At 51.5% G+C, this 16,115-nt stretch overlaps 2 protein-coding genes across 2 annotated transcripts; both read right to left on the minus strand.

Annotated features, from left to right (window-relative positions):
- Positions 1 to 347: 347 nt before the first annotated feature.
- On the minus strand, positions 348 to 947 carry LOC108863705 (uncharacterized; the record flags this gene model as incomplete). Its single annotated transcript, XM_018638198.1, has 2 exons — positions 639 to 947; positions 348 to 491 (listed from the first exon to the last, which is right to left on the minus strand). Coding segments are annotated over exons 1-2 (453 nt in total), but the record flags the coding sequence as incomplete, so codon positions are not given.
- Positions 948 to 5,373: 4,426 nt separating this feature from the next.
- Tao (Serine/threonine-protein kinase Tao) lies at positions 5,374 to 15,756 on the minus strand. Its single transcript, XM_029110540.1, has 10 exons — positions 15,725 to 15,756; positions 9,975 to 10,166; positions 9,737 to 9,808; positions 8,883 to 9,264; positions 8,311 to 8,558; positions 7,952 to 8,149; positions 7,114 to 7,832; positions 6,544 to 6,988; positions 6,193 to 6,444; positions 5,374 to 6,041 (listed from the first exon to the last, which is right to left on the minus strand). The coding sequence occupies exons 2-10, from the start codon at positions 10,131 to 10,133 to the stop codon at positions 5,775 to 5,777; spliced, it is 2,742 nt and encodes a 913-aa protein (XP_028966373.1). The 5' UTR covers positions 10,134 to 10,166; positions 15,725 to 15,756; the 3' UTR covers positions 5,374 to 5,774.
- Between the last annotated feature and the right edge of the window lie 359 nt (positions 15,757 to 16,115).

The following is a 16,115-nucleotide window of genomic DNA, read 5'->3' on the forward strand; positions in this document are numbered from 1 at the left end:
TTGCTATTGTTCGCGGCAAGGAGATGACGATCGGTGGGAGTGCCTCTCTCGCTCGGCGACGGCGGAACTATGCTGACCTGGGCCCCTGTATCGACCAGGAAACGGCGGCCAGAGAGAGTGCACTGAACGAAGAAAAGATCGCCCTTCGGTTGAGAGCCGGCCGCGAGAGCGATCACTGACGGCCGGTCTGCTCGTTTCCCTGCGCTGGCGTCACTTTCCGTTCCAAGAACACGGCATGAGACAATTCCTGATTCCTCACCGAACTTCGCATGAAATCTGCATACCCTCGGCGACTTCGAGTTTGCGACTCCCTTCTGCCCGATTCTTCCGCGGCTCGTCTGCCTCACCGAGTCGACTTCATCTTCGTATTGCATGGCGAGAACGCTGGTGGCCTGGCGCTGAGCATAGATCTTGTCAGCGAGTTTTGCCACGTCTCTGAGCTCTAGGTGGTCACAGGCTACTACCAGGTCTCGGACATGCGACGGCAGCGTCTGGAGATAGTGGAACCGGCAGAGCGGATTCTTTGAAGGGTTAGGATCGGGCCTATATAACCCAAGCATCCGGTCCAGAAGCCTTGTGGGAGTATCGTCGCCGATGGAAAGGTTGACGAGGGTCGCGAACCGCTCGTGCTGACTAACCTTGAAGGAGTCCAAAACGCGGGCCTTGAATGCCGAGTACCGGGTGCCAACAGCCGGTAAATCGTCGAAAAAGTCGCCCACCCTTTCCTGCGTGTCGGAATCGAGGGCCGTAAGAGCGTACTCGAACTTCGTCTGGTCGTCAACGATTCTCCTCAAGCTGAATTGAGCTTCCACGGTCGTGAACCACACTGTAGCTTGCTTTGGCCAAAAAGGTGGCAATTTCAAGGAGACGGCAGAGACGCGCGGCGCGTCGCGGCTGGCTCCTGCTGGTAGCTCCTCGAAAGTGTCCTCGAATATGTCGTGCTCCATCTTCTTTAGTACTCCGGGTCACCAATTGTAGCGTGTGAGCTACGTCTTAAAGCGGACACGTTGTGTCGGGTTTGTCGGCGAGTTACCGAATGAATTTATTCTTCGTTGTTCTCAGGTAATAGACAGAATGAGTGCGGTCGCGAGCCGCCATAGCCCCAATCGGATCCATGAGAGAGACTTCACACGAGAAAACAGGCAAACTCCGGGTCGAGAGCGGTTCATGGTTTGCGGACTATTCCGTCGCCTTGTTCCCTCTCCGTCTGGCAGCTTGCACGAGTCACTGCAGGCGGACAGGCGTAAGCGAAAATATTCCCTCTAAAGGCGACATGGCGTACAGTCTCGGCAGGTTTTCCTTCTCAACGCGTTTGTCGGAGGCCTCCATAAGTAATGTTCGTCGAAGTAGAGGACACGATGAAAGAATACGGGGTTGAAGGAGTCAGGGAGATGGTTTCGAAGTTTCCGCTGCTCGTTGCCCTTAGCAATAGATGTTGTCGAAGCGGCCCAGCCTTATGATGCCTGCAGCACTTCTTCGGCTGTTTGTTATTGGGGCTCGGTGAGCAACCGCGAACACGGTGCTGGAGCGGGTACGGCTCTTGTGTTCGGTATTGAGGTGCACAAGCAATGCGGGGGAAATAACTATCGCTTTCTTCCTTCACTAGAAGCGACAGTATAACCCCTGGGAAACGTGGTCGGGAGTCACCTCGAAATCATCCATGTATCACGACGTTATCAGCACGAGCGTACAAACGTGAAACTTGCTCTCTTTCTTCGCACAGTTAAGCTCTCCGAGTGCGTTAGAGACTCCGCTATCAAGATTCCAGCGAGAGATTCGTCGGAGATCATGCCCTCAGAAAGTGAATCACGGAACCATTCGGCGATTCGACGTGCGTCACCAATGGAGGGACTGATCCCCTGCCGTTCACATCGCCACTGGCGTCGCCTCTGGGGATCCGGACGGGCAGAGTTCACAAAGGAACAGATTCCGTGCCTCGCTGTTCTCGAGGAAAGAGGACATAGTATTCTATCGGAACAACCACGAATGAGGAGCAGCGCCGCGACGCGCTTACAGACGACACAGACAGTCTGAAAACTTACCCTGACCGTCGGTCAGTGGTCTCATTCCTGAAGTGTATGCTGTGCCGGCAGCGAGATCCATCTCGAGAACCGCGCTCAGCTCGGAGAGTTGTCGGTCCAGATAAGGCTGCCATGGTACATGCGTGTTAGACAATTCTGCCTGAATGGGGGAACAGACTTTGCGAGCCCGATGTTTCTATTCGCACGGATAAGGGTGATCAGATAGACGAGTTCCGACAGCGTCCAAGAGACGAACCGCGGTGGGACGGTCGGTAATCAAGTGCGGGATTTCCGTCTTTATCTCTCCGATCGCTCCGTCTCACCACTTGTGGTTCGTCGTGAGTCTTCACGTAGCAGTGGTGTCTTTGGGAGAAAAGCCTCGATACCCGTGAAGCCCGCCGGAGGAGAGACAGGGATGACCTCGGTAGAGGTGGAATGGGAAGGAATATCCGACTTTGGGCTGTCTCATTCGAGAACCTGCCCGGCGGCTCATTCGAGTGCCGCAAAGGTGACAGGCTTCCACAAAATTCGCTGTCTCGCCCAGTACTCTATCTACCTGGGAGTCGATTTCCGGGCTCGGGAGATGTTTCGCGCTGCGATCCCTGCTTGCATCTCAGAGCTGGGTGCCCCCCGCGCGAGCTCTCCGAAATTTCCTGTGAAACCGCAATCCCATAATACGGGGAAGCGAGAATCACGGAGTCTCCACTCTCCACGCATTGAAAAGTTTTGACAAGCTGTCTCTGAGGTCTCACACCTCTTCAGCTGATCTCCGGACGAACTCCTGGCGTGCACATGGCAGAAAAATCGGTCTTGATTTGAGTGGGTCGGTTCGAGTCGGGGCAGCTGATTTGAGCTCCTTGAGCTCCTCGTCTTGGTCCCACTGTGGTGTACTCGATTCTCTCCCGCTAGTTCCATCAGAATCTATCGAGCGTCTTGCATATTTTGCTCCATTCTCAAATGCGAGATATTGTGGACGCTCGTCCGGCGTAAGTGGTCCGATATGGGACGAGTATATACGTCAGGCAAGCCTGATTAGATTTGCTTCGAGCGATAGAGGAGCGCTGAGCCGGCAGCTATCCGGGGGTACGCGGAGGGATGTCCCGCTGATTATTGGAGAACGCAATGTTACGAGCAAACAATACGAGCACAAGCCGGAAAAACAGGTCAGATAGGCTCCCATTCCCTCGAGGAAGCCGATCGCTCCACCGAAAATACGAGTGTATCATGTAGCTGATATCGTCGAATAAAAGGGTTTTCCGAGGCTGCGTGTGTTCGGCTTCCGAGAGCTCCTTCGAAGCCGCAGAGCTGGTACACATCCCGTTTGCCGAAGATTGCGTCAATCTGTCGGGGGTTGAATGCTTCCCGGATCGGATATTCAGAAAGGATTCCATCGTAAAAGCATGGGAGTGGAGCGGTGGTAAATAGCTGCCGCTCGATATGAATTTCTGCGTAGAAATCGTCACCGTGCTCCTCTCGGAAGCGGGGAATCCATTAGTTTTATTCAAGGTGAAAGAAAGCTTCAAAGGCCATTGTCTAGCAGGCAGGCACTTCGTTCAAGGGTCTGACGGGAGCAAGCGCGGGAGCCAGCCAGTATTATGATAAATTGAATCGAGCCGGACAACAGACGACCGGAGCACGAGCAGCAAGAACGCGCTGAAAAACTGTTGATATGTATGCGCATCGGGGAATAAAAATGTTCCCTCAAAAAAAGCCTGATATCCCGGGTCAGACTTCATGCAGCGGCCAGGTGAAGGGAGAGGCCTCTCTATAACCCAAGAACGCGGATCGTTCTCGCTTCCAATCTCGAAGGGCTCCCGAGCACAGCCAAGATAATTCCATCAGAGAGTCATTCAGAATGTAGATGACATTAGCTCAAAACGAAACGAGGCACTGAGCCCGGCCATAAGTCCTCCATATTCGACAACCTCGGTGCCGTTACAGGATATCGTTTGTGAAGACTTGGCTGCTGTTGCAGCTGCGTGGGAATGGGATATTCCAATTTGTGCTCTCTCGTTGCGATGGTAATCTGATTACGAGACAAACAGAGTGTTTTCGAATAGCGAGCGCTTGTTTCCCCGATGGATGAACTCAATCGAGCAAATATGACGTTTAATGAGCTCTCATGGTCGAGGGAGCTCGCGCCGCAAAATCGTCATCCTCCAGTGAAAGCCTGATATGGGATCAGCGGAAGCCGAATGACCCGACAAAATCGTGAAATTGACTAGCTTTGTACGTCGAGAGAAAGATCCGTGAGTGGTGGCGCGCACCGCATGACGGTGCGAGGCGCTCGTCGAGTGTATCTTCCCTTCAAGAGTGGAGGAATCGTCCGTTCTATGTAAGATTGGTCGGAGCCAGGATGAGGGGGCGGATGTAGATTTTGGAATAAGAAAACGCTCTCCATGGAAGCTTGCGCATGCTTCCAGGTTTTATTCCTTTTCTCGGTGATGGAACCCCCCCCCCCTTGCGTGACTTTAACGCAAGCTCATGAAAAGGGATGATATTCTACCATAGGTCTCGGAACCTCTCTCTTCACGGAGCAGATGGAATGAAGACCCTGCGAGCTTCCTGTGCACTATGGATTCTTGTTTAAGAGTGCCGTTCGAATCCCGACACACGGCTCTAACAGAGAGGACTGGAATAGAGGACTCGGTGGCCCGATGTAGATTCGTTTATTCAAGTTTAGATGGATACGAGTTGTACACTTTCTCTCTTCGTAGTCTCAGTCTGAGTTCCACTTCTGTCTCATGTTATGCGTTTCCCTACTGCAGCTCTAAACACTCGATGACTTTGCTCGCCGCAGAAAAATTGACGACGCTGTAAGGTGCGGTGCGGCAATATATATATATATATATTACAATTGTATTTACAGACGATCGCGTGCCGTTCCAGAATCTATGATGCGATTGTCTCGATCGCATGTCTCCCCGATCGAGCCAATATGCATAGAACAGCACCCAATGGTTCTCGCTCTACTACTCTCTCGACCCAGATGAACTCCCATCCCACTAGCTCACTGGCAAGCTCCTCATTCTGTCTTATTTTCAATTATCATTTAAGGCTATCGTCTCGGCGAGACGCGCCGCCTGAAAAGTTCGCGGCCGATGCATCATTTATACGATCCTCGTGGAACTCCGAACCTTCGACGGATGTTCCGTTGACGATCGAGACCGTGTCGCTATGATCTTGTGCTACAGCCATTGGAAGCCTCTCTGTAGAGAAAGATTGGTGGCTTGATTGAGCCTCGCATCGAATCTCACATCGATGAAGTCGTCCGACTCGAATGGATTTGATCCGCAGTCGGTGTTAAAAATCGTTCGCCTGTTTCAAAACACCTCTAATCTTCAAATAAATCGTTGTACTTCGGATCTACAACCTCGGGAATTTTAGAAGAATCAGAGGATTACTCGAACTTCGAGCTTCGGTCAGAAAAGCCACATCCGGATTAGTTGCAGGTGAGTTATCCAACAACTAGCCTAGGACAGCATCTATGAAAGCTAGTATCGCATGCATTTCACCGGATTTCTGCTCGCGGATCGGGCCAGAATGGAAGAATTAAGATTTAGGACAACGCGCATCGAATCGCGCATCTCAGTTTTTTGTCGAATTTACGTCGAGCTAGACAGCATTAGGCCTATCGAGATATCGGTCTTGTGCGTGGCATGCGCCTGGCTCTGAGTTTTTCGTGTTCGCTCCGCCTTCGAGCGATTCTCCTCATTCCTTTCGGAATACATCTTGGGGGGAATACATCGCTTTTCAGAGCGGCGTGGACTGGTTGCTCTGGGGTGTAGTGGTTCCTTGGCCAAAAGATGTTGTCGAATTAGAGTGCGCTAAGCTTAAGAGACTCCCGGAGAGCGAATGTGCGCCGGCGAGCCCCTCGTCGGCGGCGAGAATTTCTGACAAAGTGAAACCCATTTGCCCGCTCTCGATGTCAAATTTGTGGATGTCGGCCATTTGCCTCTCGGAGAGCAGCTGCTGTCGTGACATACGCTCCGCGGCAAACTGCTTCCTTTCGTTGTCCATCTGCAAGCGGTTCAGGGTCGAATCGATTTAGGAACGTGATTCACTGAGAATCGATTACATTCAAATCAAGAGGTCCGCTCGGTCACAAACCGGACTCCGGAGCGTCGAATACCGAATAAAGAGCTCATGATTACGGGAGCGGAATTCATACCTTGATTTGGATCGTTCGGAGGCGGTTTTGAATACGATCCTCGAGTTCGCGGCGCTCTTTGTTCCTTTGACTTTCGAACATAATTTTCTTCTTCGACTGGAAAGCGAGTAGAAGCTCCTGTTCGCTGAGGAGATCCTGCTTCAGCTGGCGGAGTTCTGCCGTCTGCGACTCGTCAAGCCTAATCGATTGTTTTTGCAGCATTTCCGATATGCTCTGTTCGTATTGCTCGCCCAGCAGGGCCAACTTGCGAACCTGATAAGAGGGGGGGGGACGGAGTGAAGCTTAGTATCATTCCAACAATCCTACGTTCGAGAAGTATGGGGCCTCGTTCTGCTCCTACCGGGTTCCTACCTGTTCGTCCTTAAGCTTTTTGATAAGTTCTTTCTGCCGGTCTCGTGGTGTGCTGGCCATGAGCTGGCTCTTCCAGGCTTTGTACTGTCGGGTTTGGATTTTGCAGGCTTCGCGAAACTGCTTCCGAATCTGCACTTCCTTGTGCTTGAGACTCTTCGGCTGCTGCTTCACTTCTGCCGCGTGTTTCTTGTGCAATTCGTGCTCACGCCGCGTGCTGTATTGCTTCTGGAGACTCAATTCGGTCTCGTGCTGCCTACGCAGGTGCTCGGCCTTCAATTCATGGACAGCCTTCTGCTGGGCCAGTTCGAGATCTTGAGTATCTTCATGATGTCTCAACAGCATCAGATGAGCTTTTTCCAGTTGCTGCTGACGTCGATCCAATTCTTCCCTGAGTTGCTCCTGTTCCATTTGATGATATTGGACCAGTTTGCGGCGTCTGTACCTCCTGGAAGGGGGAAAAGCGCATCAGAGACGAGTTGCTACCCAGACTCTCGCTTCCGAGTGAATAGTTTGCGCCGGATTCCCGTCGAATCGGGTGTCATGATATTCTCAATCATTTCCTCAACGCACCTGATTTCTCGCCGGAGCGCACCGGCCTGATTGACGCCCAGCCTCGTGAGCTCTTGACTTTGGCTTTCGTGAAGTCCTGCCTTGTGTATCTTGAGTTCCTCCCCGTCGTAGCGCTGTTTGTACTTTTCCTTTTCGTTTTTGTACGCAGATTTCTGCAGCTGCTGGAACTTTTTCGTTTCCTCGTCCTGTTTGGCTTGAATCGCTTTTATGAGTCGCTTCTCGTTGCCGACATTACTCTTGACCTTCTTCTCAAGTTCCTGCTGCTGCTTGATCTGGAGCTTCTCAAGCTCTTTGCCAAACGACATCAGAAGACTTTCGTACTCTTTGTCGAGCTTCGCCTTATGATCTTCCATCTCCTGAAGACACTTGGCTTCTAACACAACCAAAGCTTTGTGATGTTGGTCCTGCATCCGTTTGTAGCCACGCATCTGGAGCTCGTTCTCCTGCTCTTGGTGCTCTTTGATTTGACGGGTGACGATTGAAGTAGTACGAATGGTTGCAAAGTTATCGTTGCGGTTCACGGTGCCTACCAGAGAACCCTGGCCGTCGAGAGCACCGACCTCCGTGACACTATTGAGGCTAGCAGACGACGAGTTACTTATGCTCTGACGATGAATGGAATGTCTACCGGCATTCTGATCGTTGACGCCAGAACTCGTAGAAACGTTACTGCTTTGCGTCGAGGTAAGACTGTTGCTTTTCGAGGCATCGCCGTCCTCCTGGAATCGCAAATGGAAAGATTCAGCTGCTTCTCGAGATAACTCCTGAATACGAATTTCATGGGAGGACACGGAAATTCACGAGATATCCGAAGCCCGGATCGCGCTTCGATACTCACGCTGACAGCGCTGTCCCCATCGTCGTGAACGGAGACCACCTGTCCGTTGTCGCCGTTGCTTTCGGTCGTTCCGTCGATCATAAGGATTTTCTTCATTTTTCTGTAGTTAATATTGTCCAACTCGCGAACCGCTGATTTCGTCCTGATTATCAAATCCAAGAGAACTCGGCTGGGTCGCGGTCGAACGATGAAGTTGTGCTGTTGGAAGAAAGATTTCCTCAGAACGATTTCGAGGCTACATGACTCGCCGGTTCCGTCAACAATTTCAGTTTGAGGAGCAGGGGAATACGAACTCGAATCTGACGAGATGAGAAACGTGCTGCTACTAGGCAAACTTCGGCAACTAAAAGCTTTCTTACCTTGAGTAGTTGAGCGGCCGTCGGTCTTGTTGAAGGATCTTTCTGCAGGCAATCGATGACGTAGTTTCGGAATTCTTCCGTCCACTCATAGGTCGCTGACAGCTTGGGGCTGTCATTCTGGGCGATATGATAAAGCGCTGACATCGAGTGCATGTTGAAGTAGGGAGGTTTGCGTTCCGCTAGTTCAATACACGTTATTCCGAGACTCCAGACATCGATTTTTCCGTCATACTGACCCTCGTCCATGGCTGCGGAATCGAAAAGACCACTTGATATGGACTCCGAGACGATCGATGATGAGTAGCAGACTTGTTCCCTAACTCCGAATTCTGTCTCGAGACTGTTCAGACTACCAAATCTTTCACGTGACCTAAGTAGAGGGGGACGATGAGGTGGGAGCTCGGACACCAGAGTTGAACGAAAGAGGAAAGCGATTCGAGCGCTCGCGGATACGCTTAGTTTACGAAGACGCTTGACAACACATTCGCGGGGTGTGGCCGGATCCATGGGTAGCGGGATTATCATCATGAATCACATTCAATTATGAACGCCAGAAGCTCGAAGACACCCACCTAATATGACTTCGGGCGCCATCCAGTACGGCGTTCCGACAAATGAATTTGCCGGACAATGCATCGATGCCGATCCGAAGTCCGCCAATTTGACTCGACCGGTTTCTGTTAGCAGGATGTTGCCCGCTTTGACATCTCGATGGATACGTCCCCCGGAATGGAGATAATCCAAACCGTTCAGGGCGTCTTCGCACATAGCCGCGATCTCTTCTTCCTTCAGCGGCTTCTTGTGCACTTCGATGATGTCCGACGCTGAACCTAGACAATACTCCATCACCAGCCACGCGGTGTGCTCTTTGAGGTAGCATCCTCTGTAGTCGATGGTGTTCTCGTGTTTCAGCTGACAGAGGAATCGCACTTCTTTCAAAATATCCTGCCATTTCTGCGGAAGAGATGGAAATGTTTGTTTCGATTGGTCTCGATGACAGTCGATGGCATCCTGACGGGTCTGAGATGTCGCCTTCCGAGTGATGAATGGAATCACTGGAATCCGTCTCTTGCAAAAAACAGCTCGGCTCATCGGGAGATAGAATGTAAGCTGAGCGCACGAGCCTAACATTAATTTGAAAATCATCCACTCCTAACATAAACAAACGCTTATTCTTCCACTTCGAACGTTGGCGACTCTGTCAGGAATCGACTCGGCAGACAACCGAAACGACGAACAGGGGATACGACGCGGGATTCGACCAGCTTCTTTCGGCTTTACAAACTTTCCACAGAAGTGTCCTCTTCGACAGCTCTAATTGTGCTCTACACGACTCCATGGCGATGCTTGGTCAACTCGAGACACACCCGTGCTGGCCACGAATCGCAAGACAATGAATGCTCCAGCTTAGAGTGTGACTTCTTACCTCTGCACTCTGCTTTCCAGAAAAAGACATTTTCTTGATGGCGACCACTTCGTTCGTGATAGCGTTCCGGGCCTGGAGAGTAACATTTGTTTACTTCAGTTCATCATCGTCTTGAAATGATCGGGTTCCGTGAAGTCATTCTTCATCGGTTTCCACTCCCATGAGACAGCTTGGAGCGAACTATCGTTTTCGGTGCAAGATTTATGAAACGAACGTTCTCGCAAGGAGCGCTACTCACATAGTAGACCGCTCCGAAGCTGCCGTGACCGATCTCCCTGAGGTCAACAAATACTTTTTCCGGGTCATCTCTGTCAAAAAGTTCGGCCACCTGGGGGTCTTTGAGAGATCCCGGCTTGCCGCCCCCCAGACCAGGCGGTCCTGACGCCGCGACAGGCATCGAGATCTTCGCGCGTCACCGGCGTCTACATTTCTGCAATGGAAGCGGATTTTAATACAATGCAATGATCTTCTCGACTTTCCCGCGTGGGAGGGTCTGGAAGAGATCCGTCGATATTCCGTCGGTTACAGCGGCTCAGCTCCGAACCCAGAGCACTTTCACCGTCAGACATAGTTCACTTAGACTACGACTATGATGATGATGAAAAAACCCACGGATCCAAGCCGCAACACCATCACAACAACAATGGAACGACAACATCCCAGCAGGGGTTCCATAACGAGCGGGGACACATGGGTTTCTGTTTAGATCGTACCCTTCGCAGTGAGGCAGTCGTCAACATAACACGCGAGCACGCCAAACGTCACGCCGGCTATAGCGAGTCGTGGGGCGGCGAAGCAAAGCTAGAGTTGGCGAAATTGTTTTTGTTTGCGACAGATAGCGAATCAGATGATCTACACGGGGCGACGACGCACGCACAAATTATTCCGGGACGGTCTCCTCCTACTGCGGCCCTTAACCCGAACATTTACTACCATCGGCGATACCGCTGTCATTGTCGACGTCTTCGGTAGTGCGTCTACTGTTGGTACTACATAGGTACATAAAGGAAATTCTGTGGATCCATCAGTCGAGAAGGTCATGCTTGTCGGCGAACGATGTTTTTGCATGATGATACCTTGTTTTCGACGTCAGTTCCTCCCCCATCCCTCCCCGCTGGCTTCCAGGGACCACAACCCAACTAGAATATCGTCTCGTGTTCATCTGAGTCGAACCACAATGAAGAAGTTATGCCTCGCTCTCGACGTCGCGACGCGGCGCTCGTTTCTTTCCGTGTGCTGATGAACAATCGAAAACAATGATGCATTGAGCGGAAGGCATTGAGGATGACACATCTCCCCCCGTCAAATCACGGTGGATGTGTCATTCGATTCCATCAAGGCACCAAACCAAATTAGCATAGACAACACCCGATCGGTGTAATGATAGACGAAGCTATTAGCCACCACTAGTCGGACATATGTACAAATATACTTCACTCTTCTTCGCCCCGGTGCAGGGGTGTGGGCGTTTGGTGGAAGCAAGCATCCAAGATCGAGCGGTCGACCGACTGAGCAAGCGACCGACCGTGAATCCAACGCACTGAGCATTGGTATCGTGATCTAAAGTCTGACTGACTGGCTGGCTGTCGTCTGTCGTTAATGTCTCTACACAGAACATCGTTGACTGCACCCACATAGCGTAGAGCGGACACCCGGGTTCTGCGCGGTCTGTAGGAACCTCTCGCTCTGATCCGGTATCGCAACGTCGTCGGATTTCCAGCGCAATGAAGCGAGAGCGGGACAGCGAGCGAGACCGCCGACCACCGAAGCAACCATCCGTTCCGCAAGCGGACCCGTCAGGAAGTCAGGTAGCGACGACTGGCTGCAACCTCAACCGAAAGGCAGACAGGCGAGCCGATTGATAGAGTCGCTTGTTGTGCTGATTTTTCCCCGAATCGTTGTCGTATACGAAAATTAAACGAAGACAGTGGTCGAATTTGCGGCTTGGCACCGGTGCCGCTCGACGAACATCGATGCGTCACTCGACTCACGATCGTCGTCGCTAGCTCGCCGCTCCACTAGCCAGAATGCCTGTCGCGGAGAGAAAAGAAACATCTCTGCATCATCACGGGAATTGCGAAAAGACGCATCCGACCTGTTGCCCGGCCATCTGCAGCTGCGCGCAGCCCTTTGTGTATTAGTGGACGAGATCAAGCGGCATTGCTCCTGAAGCTCGAAAACTTGTCTCCTTTCGAATTCAATACGCTTGAGGATCTTGCCGAGCCTAGGGCTCGAGAGAGATGCGAGTTACGAGTTCTTCCGTCCAAAACGAGGCTCATCGATCGACTCTCCGCATTCGGTGCTCCCCGAGCGATTGTTTCGATATTCCTCAAGAATACCCACGTCACCAGAGTTATGTTGCACCCCGATATAGGAATGCCCAACCGGAGAAAAGGAAGAGGTCGGAGTCCCGCTCCATGCATCTCCTCCTACGCATCCCCCTCCCCTTCGAACTCGGAATTGATTGTTCTCGGCTCTGCTTCAATGACCCCTCCTCACCGGCCCCTCGCGGTTCATGAGGTTCAGCGGAAGAACCGTTGCATTATATCCTATGCATAGAATGCTATCCGTGACTCCAAGCTCGAGTGCAAGGACTATTGACCAAGTGCCCTCAGTTTGCAATCAAGCCCAGGAATATTTACTCCGGCCACTTGGCGTACAGCGGCGTCACGGAAGAATCAGCTGAGTAATCACAAGCTTCTTCGCCTACATCCGATTCATATTCTCGATCGTAGTCTCAGATCGAGATCTGTGCGTGAACTGCGAAGTCTCAGAGCTACTACTCCACGAGAGGTCCATATGATTTTTCTCCTAGCGCTCACGATCGCATTCGGCCGGATGCCTTGACGAAGCAAGGAACCGGCTCTTGGAAAGCTTTCTGTGCCTTCCAACAGGTCAACCAGATGACGACGACGGTCGGTGACTCATCAACGGTTCGGAATATATGTCAAGCTGCCCTCACGAGCTGGCTTTGAGAAAAAAGACTGTTTCCACCTAAATGTTATTCCCTCCGGATGAAAGCTTCATCATTCATGAAAGAACAGTGACGGAAAAAGCTCCGTCTTGAGGTCTGCCCGTGCTTCACGCGAACGCTGCTTTCGCTCCTGGCGGTAGCTACAGGCGACACTGATTGTTCCTGATGAACGGATCTGTATTCGCTGCTCGAGCTGCAGTCGCTTGCTCGACTTGTTTATTGGTTCCGATTCCACTCCCCACGAACGATCTGCCCAGCGTAGGTAGGTTTCGTGTAGCCGGAGAAAGCTTGCTCGCCGTGAGTAGACGGCTCTCCGAATGCCGGGAAGAATCGCTCTCCTCCCCCTCGAAATGATTGAATTCAATTGGATTACCGATATCCACATCTCCTAGATATTCTGCGGATTCGCCGGCTAATCACTCAATGATGAGCCGATTCGTTTATTTTTGTGGAGGACTCCAGAGTTCGGAGATTGTGAAAAAAATTGAGCTCGTTCCGGCCGGGGAGCAGGAGCAGTCCAGGGGAGGAGAAGTATGAGGACCATGAGATCACAAACTCGCTGGGAAAAATTTAGAGGCCTCCAGCTCGGTCAGAATAGCCTCGATCAGCAATCCTCATCGTTTGAATAGCCGACGAAGACAGAGCAAACAGATGCCTCAGTTATGAGCAGATTATTTCTGCCAAGCGGAAATATCGCCGGCATCCCTGGACTCGGTCGAGGCAAGCAAACGATCGAATCGAGAGAGGCGAGGTAATGTTTGGTTTGGCTTGTGTTTGAGTTGCCTCTCGATTCGAGCGTGTCATTGATTGGCTTCATGTGTCAATGCAATTCATCATGCCATATCAGATGCTGACATGCTGACAGAAGAGAACCCTTGGGCACCTCGTGACTCGATTCTGAGTCTTCGCAGAACCTGTACCGAACAGAGGAAATCGGTGAAATACGCGGAATAGTTTCCTTTCTGCTAGCGCGACATTGCTGCCAGGATTTTTCGAGCTTGAATCGATCCAGATCAACAGAGAACAGAGAAAATAAGATTATCGTTCCGCTTCACGAATATGCTAAACGCGAATAGGGATCGTTGAAACCCCGAGGATCAGGAGCGTAATGGAAGCACCAAACCCCGAAGTTTCCTGATCGGGGAGCTCTTTTTTCGTCAACCCTCTGAGGGCAGCCTGACCTCGGGTAATCGATGGACTCTCTGCGTGGGCTCTCTACGTGCCGTCGTCCTCCGCGCGGCCTCCATAAATCCTAATTCTATACTGAGGGATTTTCCCCCGCAAAGTTTTTCACAGCCGCATAGCAGGTGATCCAATTAGAACATCGATAACGATAAAGATTGATTCTGGGATCGTGACAACAGTTTTTTCTTTCCCTGACACGTACAACTGCGAACCTTCGCTATCCCCGTAATCAGATGACGCATCGATTGAACAAGCATTTCATCGGATTAACTCCTCCGGATAAGAACACCGACAAACGGCAGATATGACGGAGAACCCAAAAAAGCTGACAGGTTTATAAAGTTGGATTTGAAAATTCCCGAAAGCCGGAGCGCGAGCCCGAAGGGAGCGAAGAGTTGGAGCATATCGGCCGGGGCAAGGACGACCGTTAAGGATGACGAGCAAATGTACGGATAACAGGGAATGAATCATCCGCGAGAAGAACGGCTCCGACGAAATGACCGGCTCAGCACGGGATCCCGACGGGAAGCTCAAAGTCGCGATAGGATCTGATTGTCAGGAGCGAGCGTCATTGTTGTAGCGAGACGGTGTTTTCTCTGAGAAAACAAGTTCCGACGTCCGGCAAGTGCTGATCTTCATATTCAAGGGAACCGCTTCGAGTATCGCCGCGTACGACCCGCCGGTAATTGCTTTCTGCGTCGATGTCAAAGGGTTATTTACAAAGGTCAACGCTTGGCTCGATATAAGTGCAGCTCAAACTCCCGACGACTTAATGCCGCATCGACTTTTGGCCAAGTTCTCGGCTCGCCCGTGCGCGTGCCAGTGCTCTTGGTCATCGGCTTGCCGAAGCAGCGAGACGTTCTCAATCGAATTGAAAGTTTATCCCCTCAGGATACTGCTCGAGCTCATTGCTCCTTCTGCCTCTGTGGAGGAGCGCTCGGGCAAGTGACCTACCTACCGAGCGAGCGAGCGATGGAGTCAGCGAACGACTCAAGAGGAAACACATAAGTCAACTGTGTAGTCATCGAGTGGAGCAAGTGGTCAAAGTAAACAGCGACATCCAAACGACAACTACCTCAATCAGCATTATTATCGATACACTGTCACCGAGTCTCAGTGACCGGCGATGAGCGAGAGCACGACTCTTATCGGGATTCTGGTTGGGTTTTTTTCTCAGCGGTAGAAGCTTATCTTTTGCGTGGGTACGAACAAACATTTGATCCCGGTCTGAGCGGTGATTTTTGCAATACCAGCCGTGCCTCGTTTGATCCATGCCTGAGCCGCTGCCACAACGTCAGCCTCAGGTTTCAATGCCAGACGCATGCCTTGCTCCGTTGCAGCCCGTGCAAGAGCTCCGTGATTTTGAGGAATTCCATCCACGTCGGAGATTTCCGAGAGCGTTCATCGGCGAAAGAGAATTGTTCTGTGTCCGCTTCGCTTTGAGATCCTCCGGGAACAACAGATTTAGCCCAAGCCGCCAAAGATAACGTTAAAAATAGGTTAAAGCCAATAAACATCGATCGCAGCTACCGTTCGCAGCATGATTTACAAACAACATTCGTGACCGGGTCCGAGGACGATATCAATCGCTTCCGTGAGAATTTTTCTGTGTGCGCTTTTTATTGTTCATCAAAGAAGATCCGTCGACGCCGGCCGGGGAAGTCCTGCAAACTGGATCAATCGATTGCAGGCACCACCCCGAATTCTTGCGGAAGCCAGCTGACCGCAAGACCGACCGTTTCACAGAGATACTCTACGTCCGCTACGAAGCGCACCGAGTACACTACGGAGCGTATAATTCAACGAATGTGCAAGAAGCGTGTACTTACATCCTCTCATAGGCGAATCAGATGCTCAGCTCCGGTGTGGGAAATCACCACCGCAAGGGATCCAACATCACCACTCCGATCGAGACACTACAACTATCGCACTCGTAAACTGCTGTTTGGAGCGGTCTGAACGACCCAGCTAATCTCAGAGCAAGGCAAGCGATTGTCGAAGGAAGGACTTTCATTCGAGAGACAAGGATCCCTGCTGACCGACGGCACGAACTCTATCCAAAACACAGATCTCACACTACAGACACACACAGAAACAGACAGGCTGGCTGGATGGATGGCTGGCAGGCAGCAAGTCAGACAGACACAGGGTTGCCGCGATGTGGCACCTTTTCCCTCGCTTTGGTGCGCTGACGCTTCGACGCAGCCGGCGAACTCGGAT

The sequence above is a fragment of the Galendromus occidentalis genome, unplaced genomic scaffold, assembly GCF_000255335.2.
Source record: "Galendromus occidentalis unplaced genomic scaffold, Mocc_1.1 scf7180000076729, whole genome shotgun sequence".
NCBI lineage: Eukaryota > Metazoa > Arthropoda > Arachnida > Mesostigmata > Phytoseiidae > Galendromus > Galendromus occidentalis.

Bases quoted from the DNA above. Each gene is read 5' to 3' on its own strand.
- Tao (XM_029110540.1), bottom strand. From the start codon at position 10,133: ATGCCTGTCGCGGCGTCAGGACCGCCTGGTCTGGGGGGCGGCAAGCCG. The intron at 8,150-8,310 runs GTAAGAAAGCTT...TTCTTCCAACAG, and splicing joins CGGCCGCTCAACTACTCAAG to CACAACTTCATCGTTCGACC. The intron at 7,833-7,951 runs GTGAGTATCGAA...TTGCGATTCCAG, and splicing joins ATGGGGACAGCGCTGTCAGC to GAGGACGGCGATGCCTCGAA.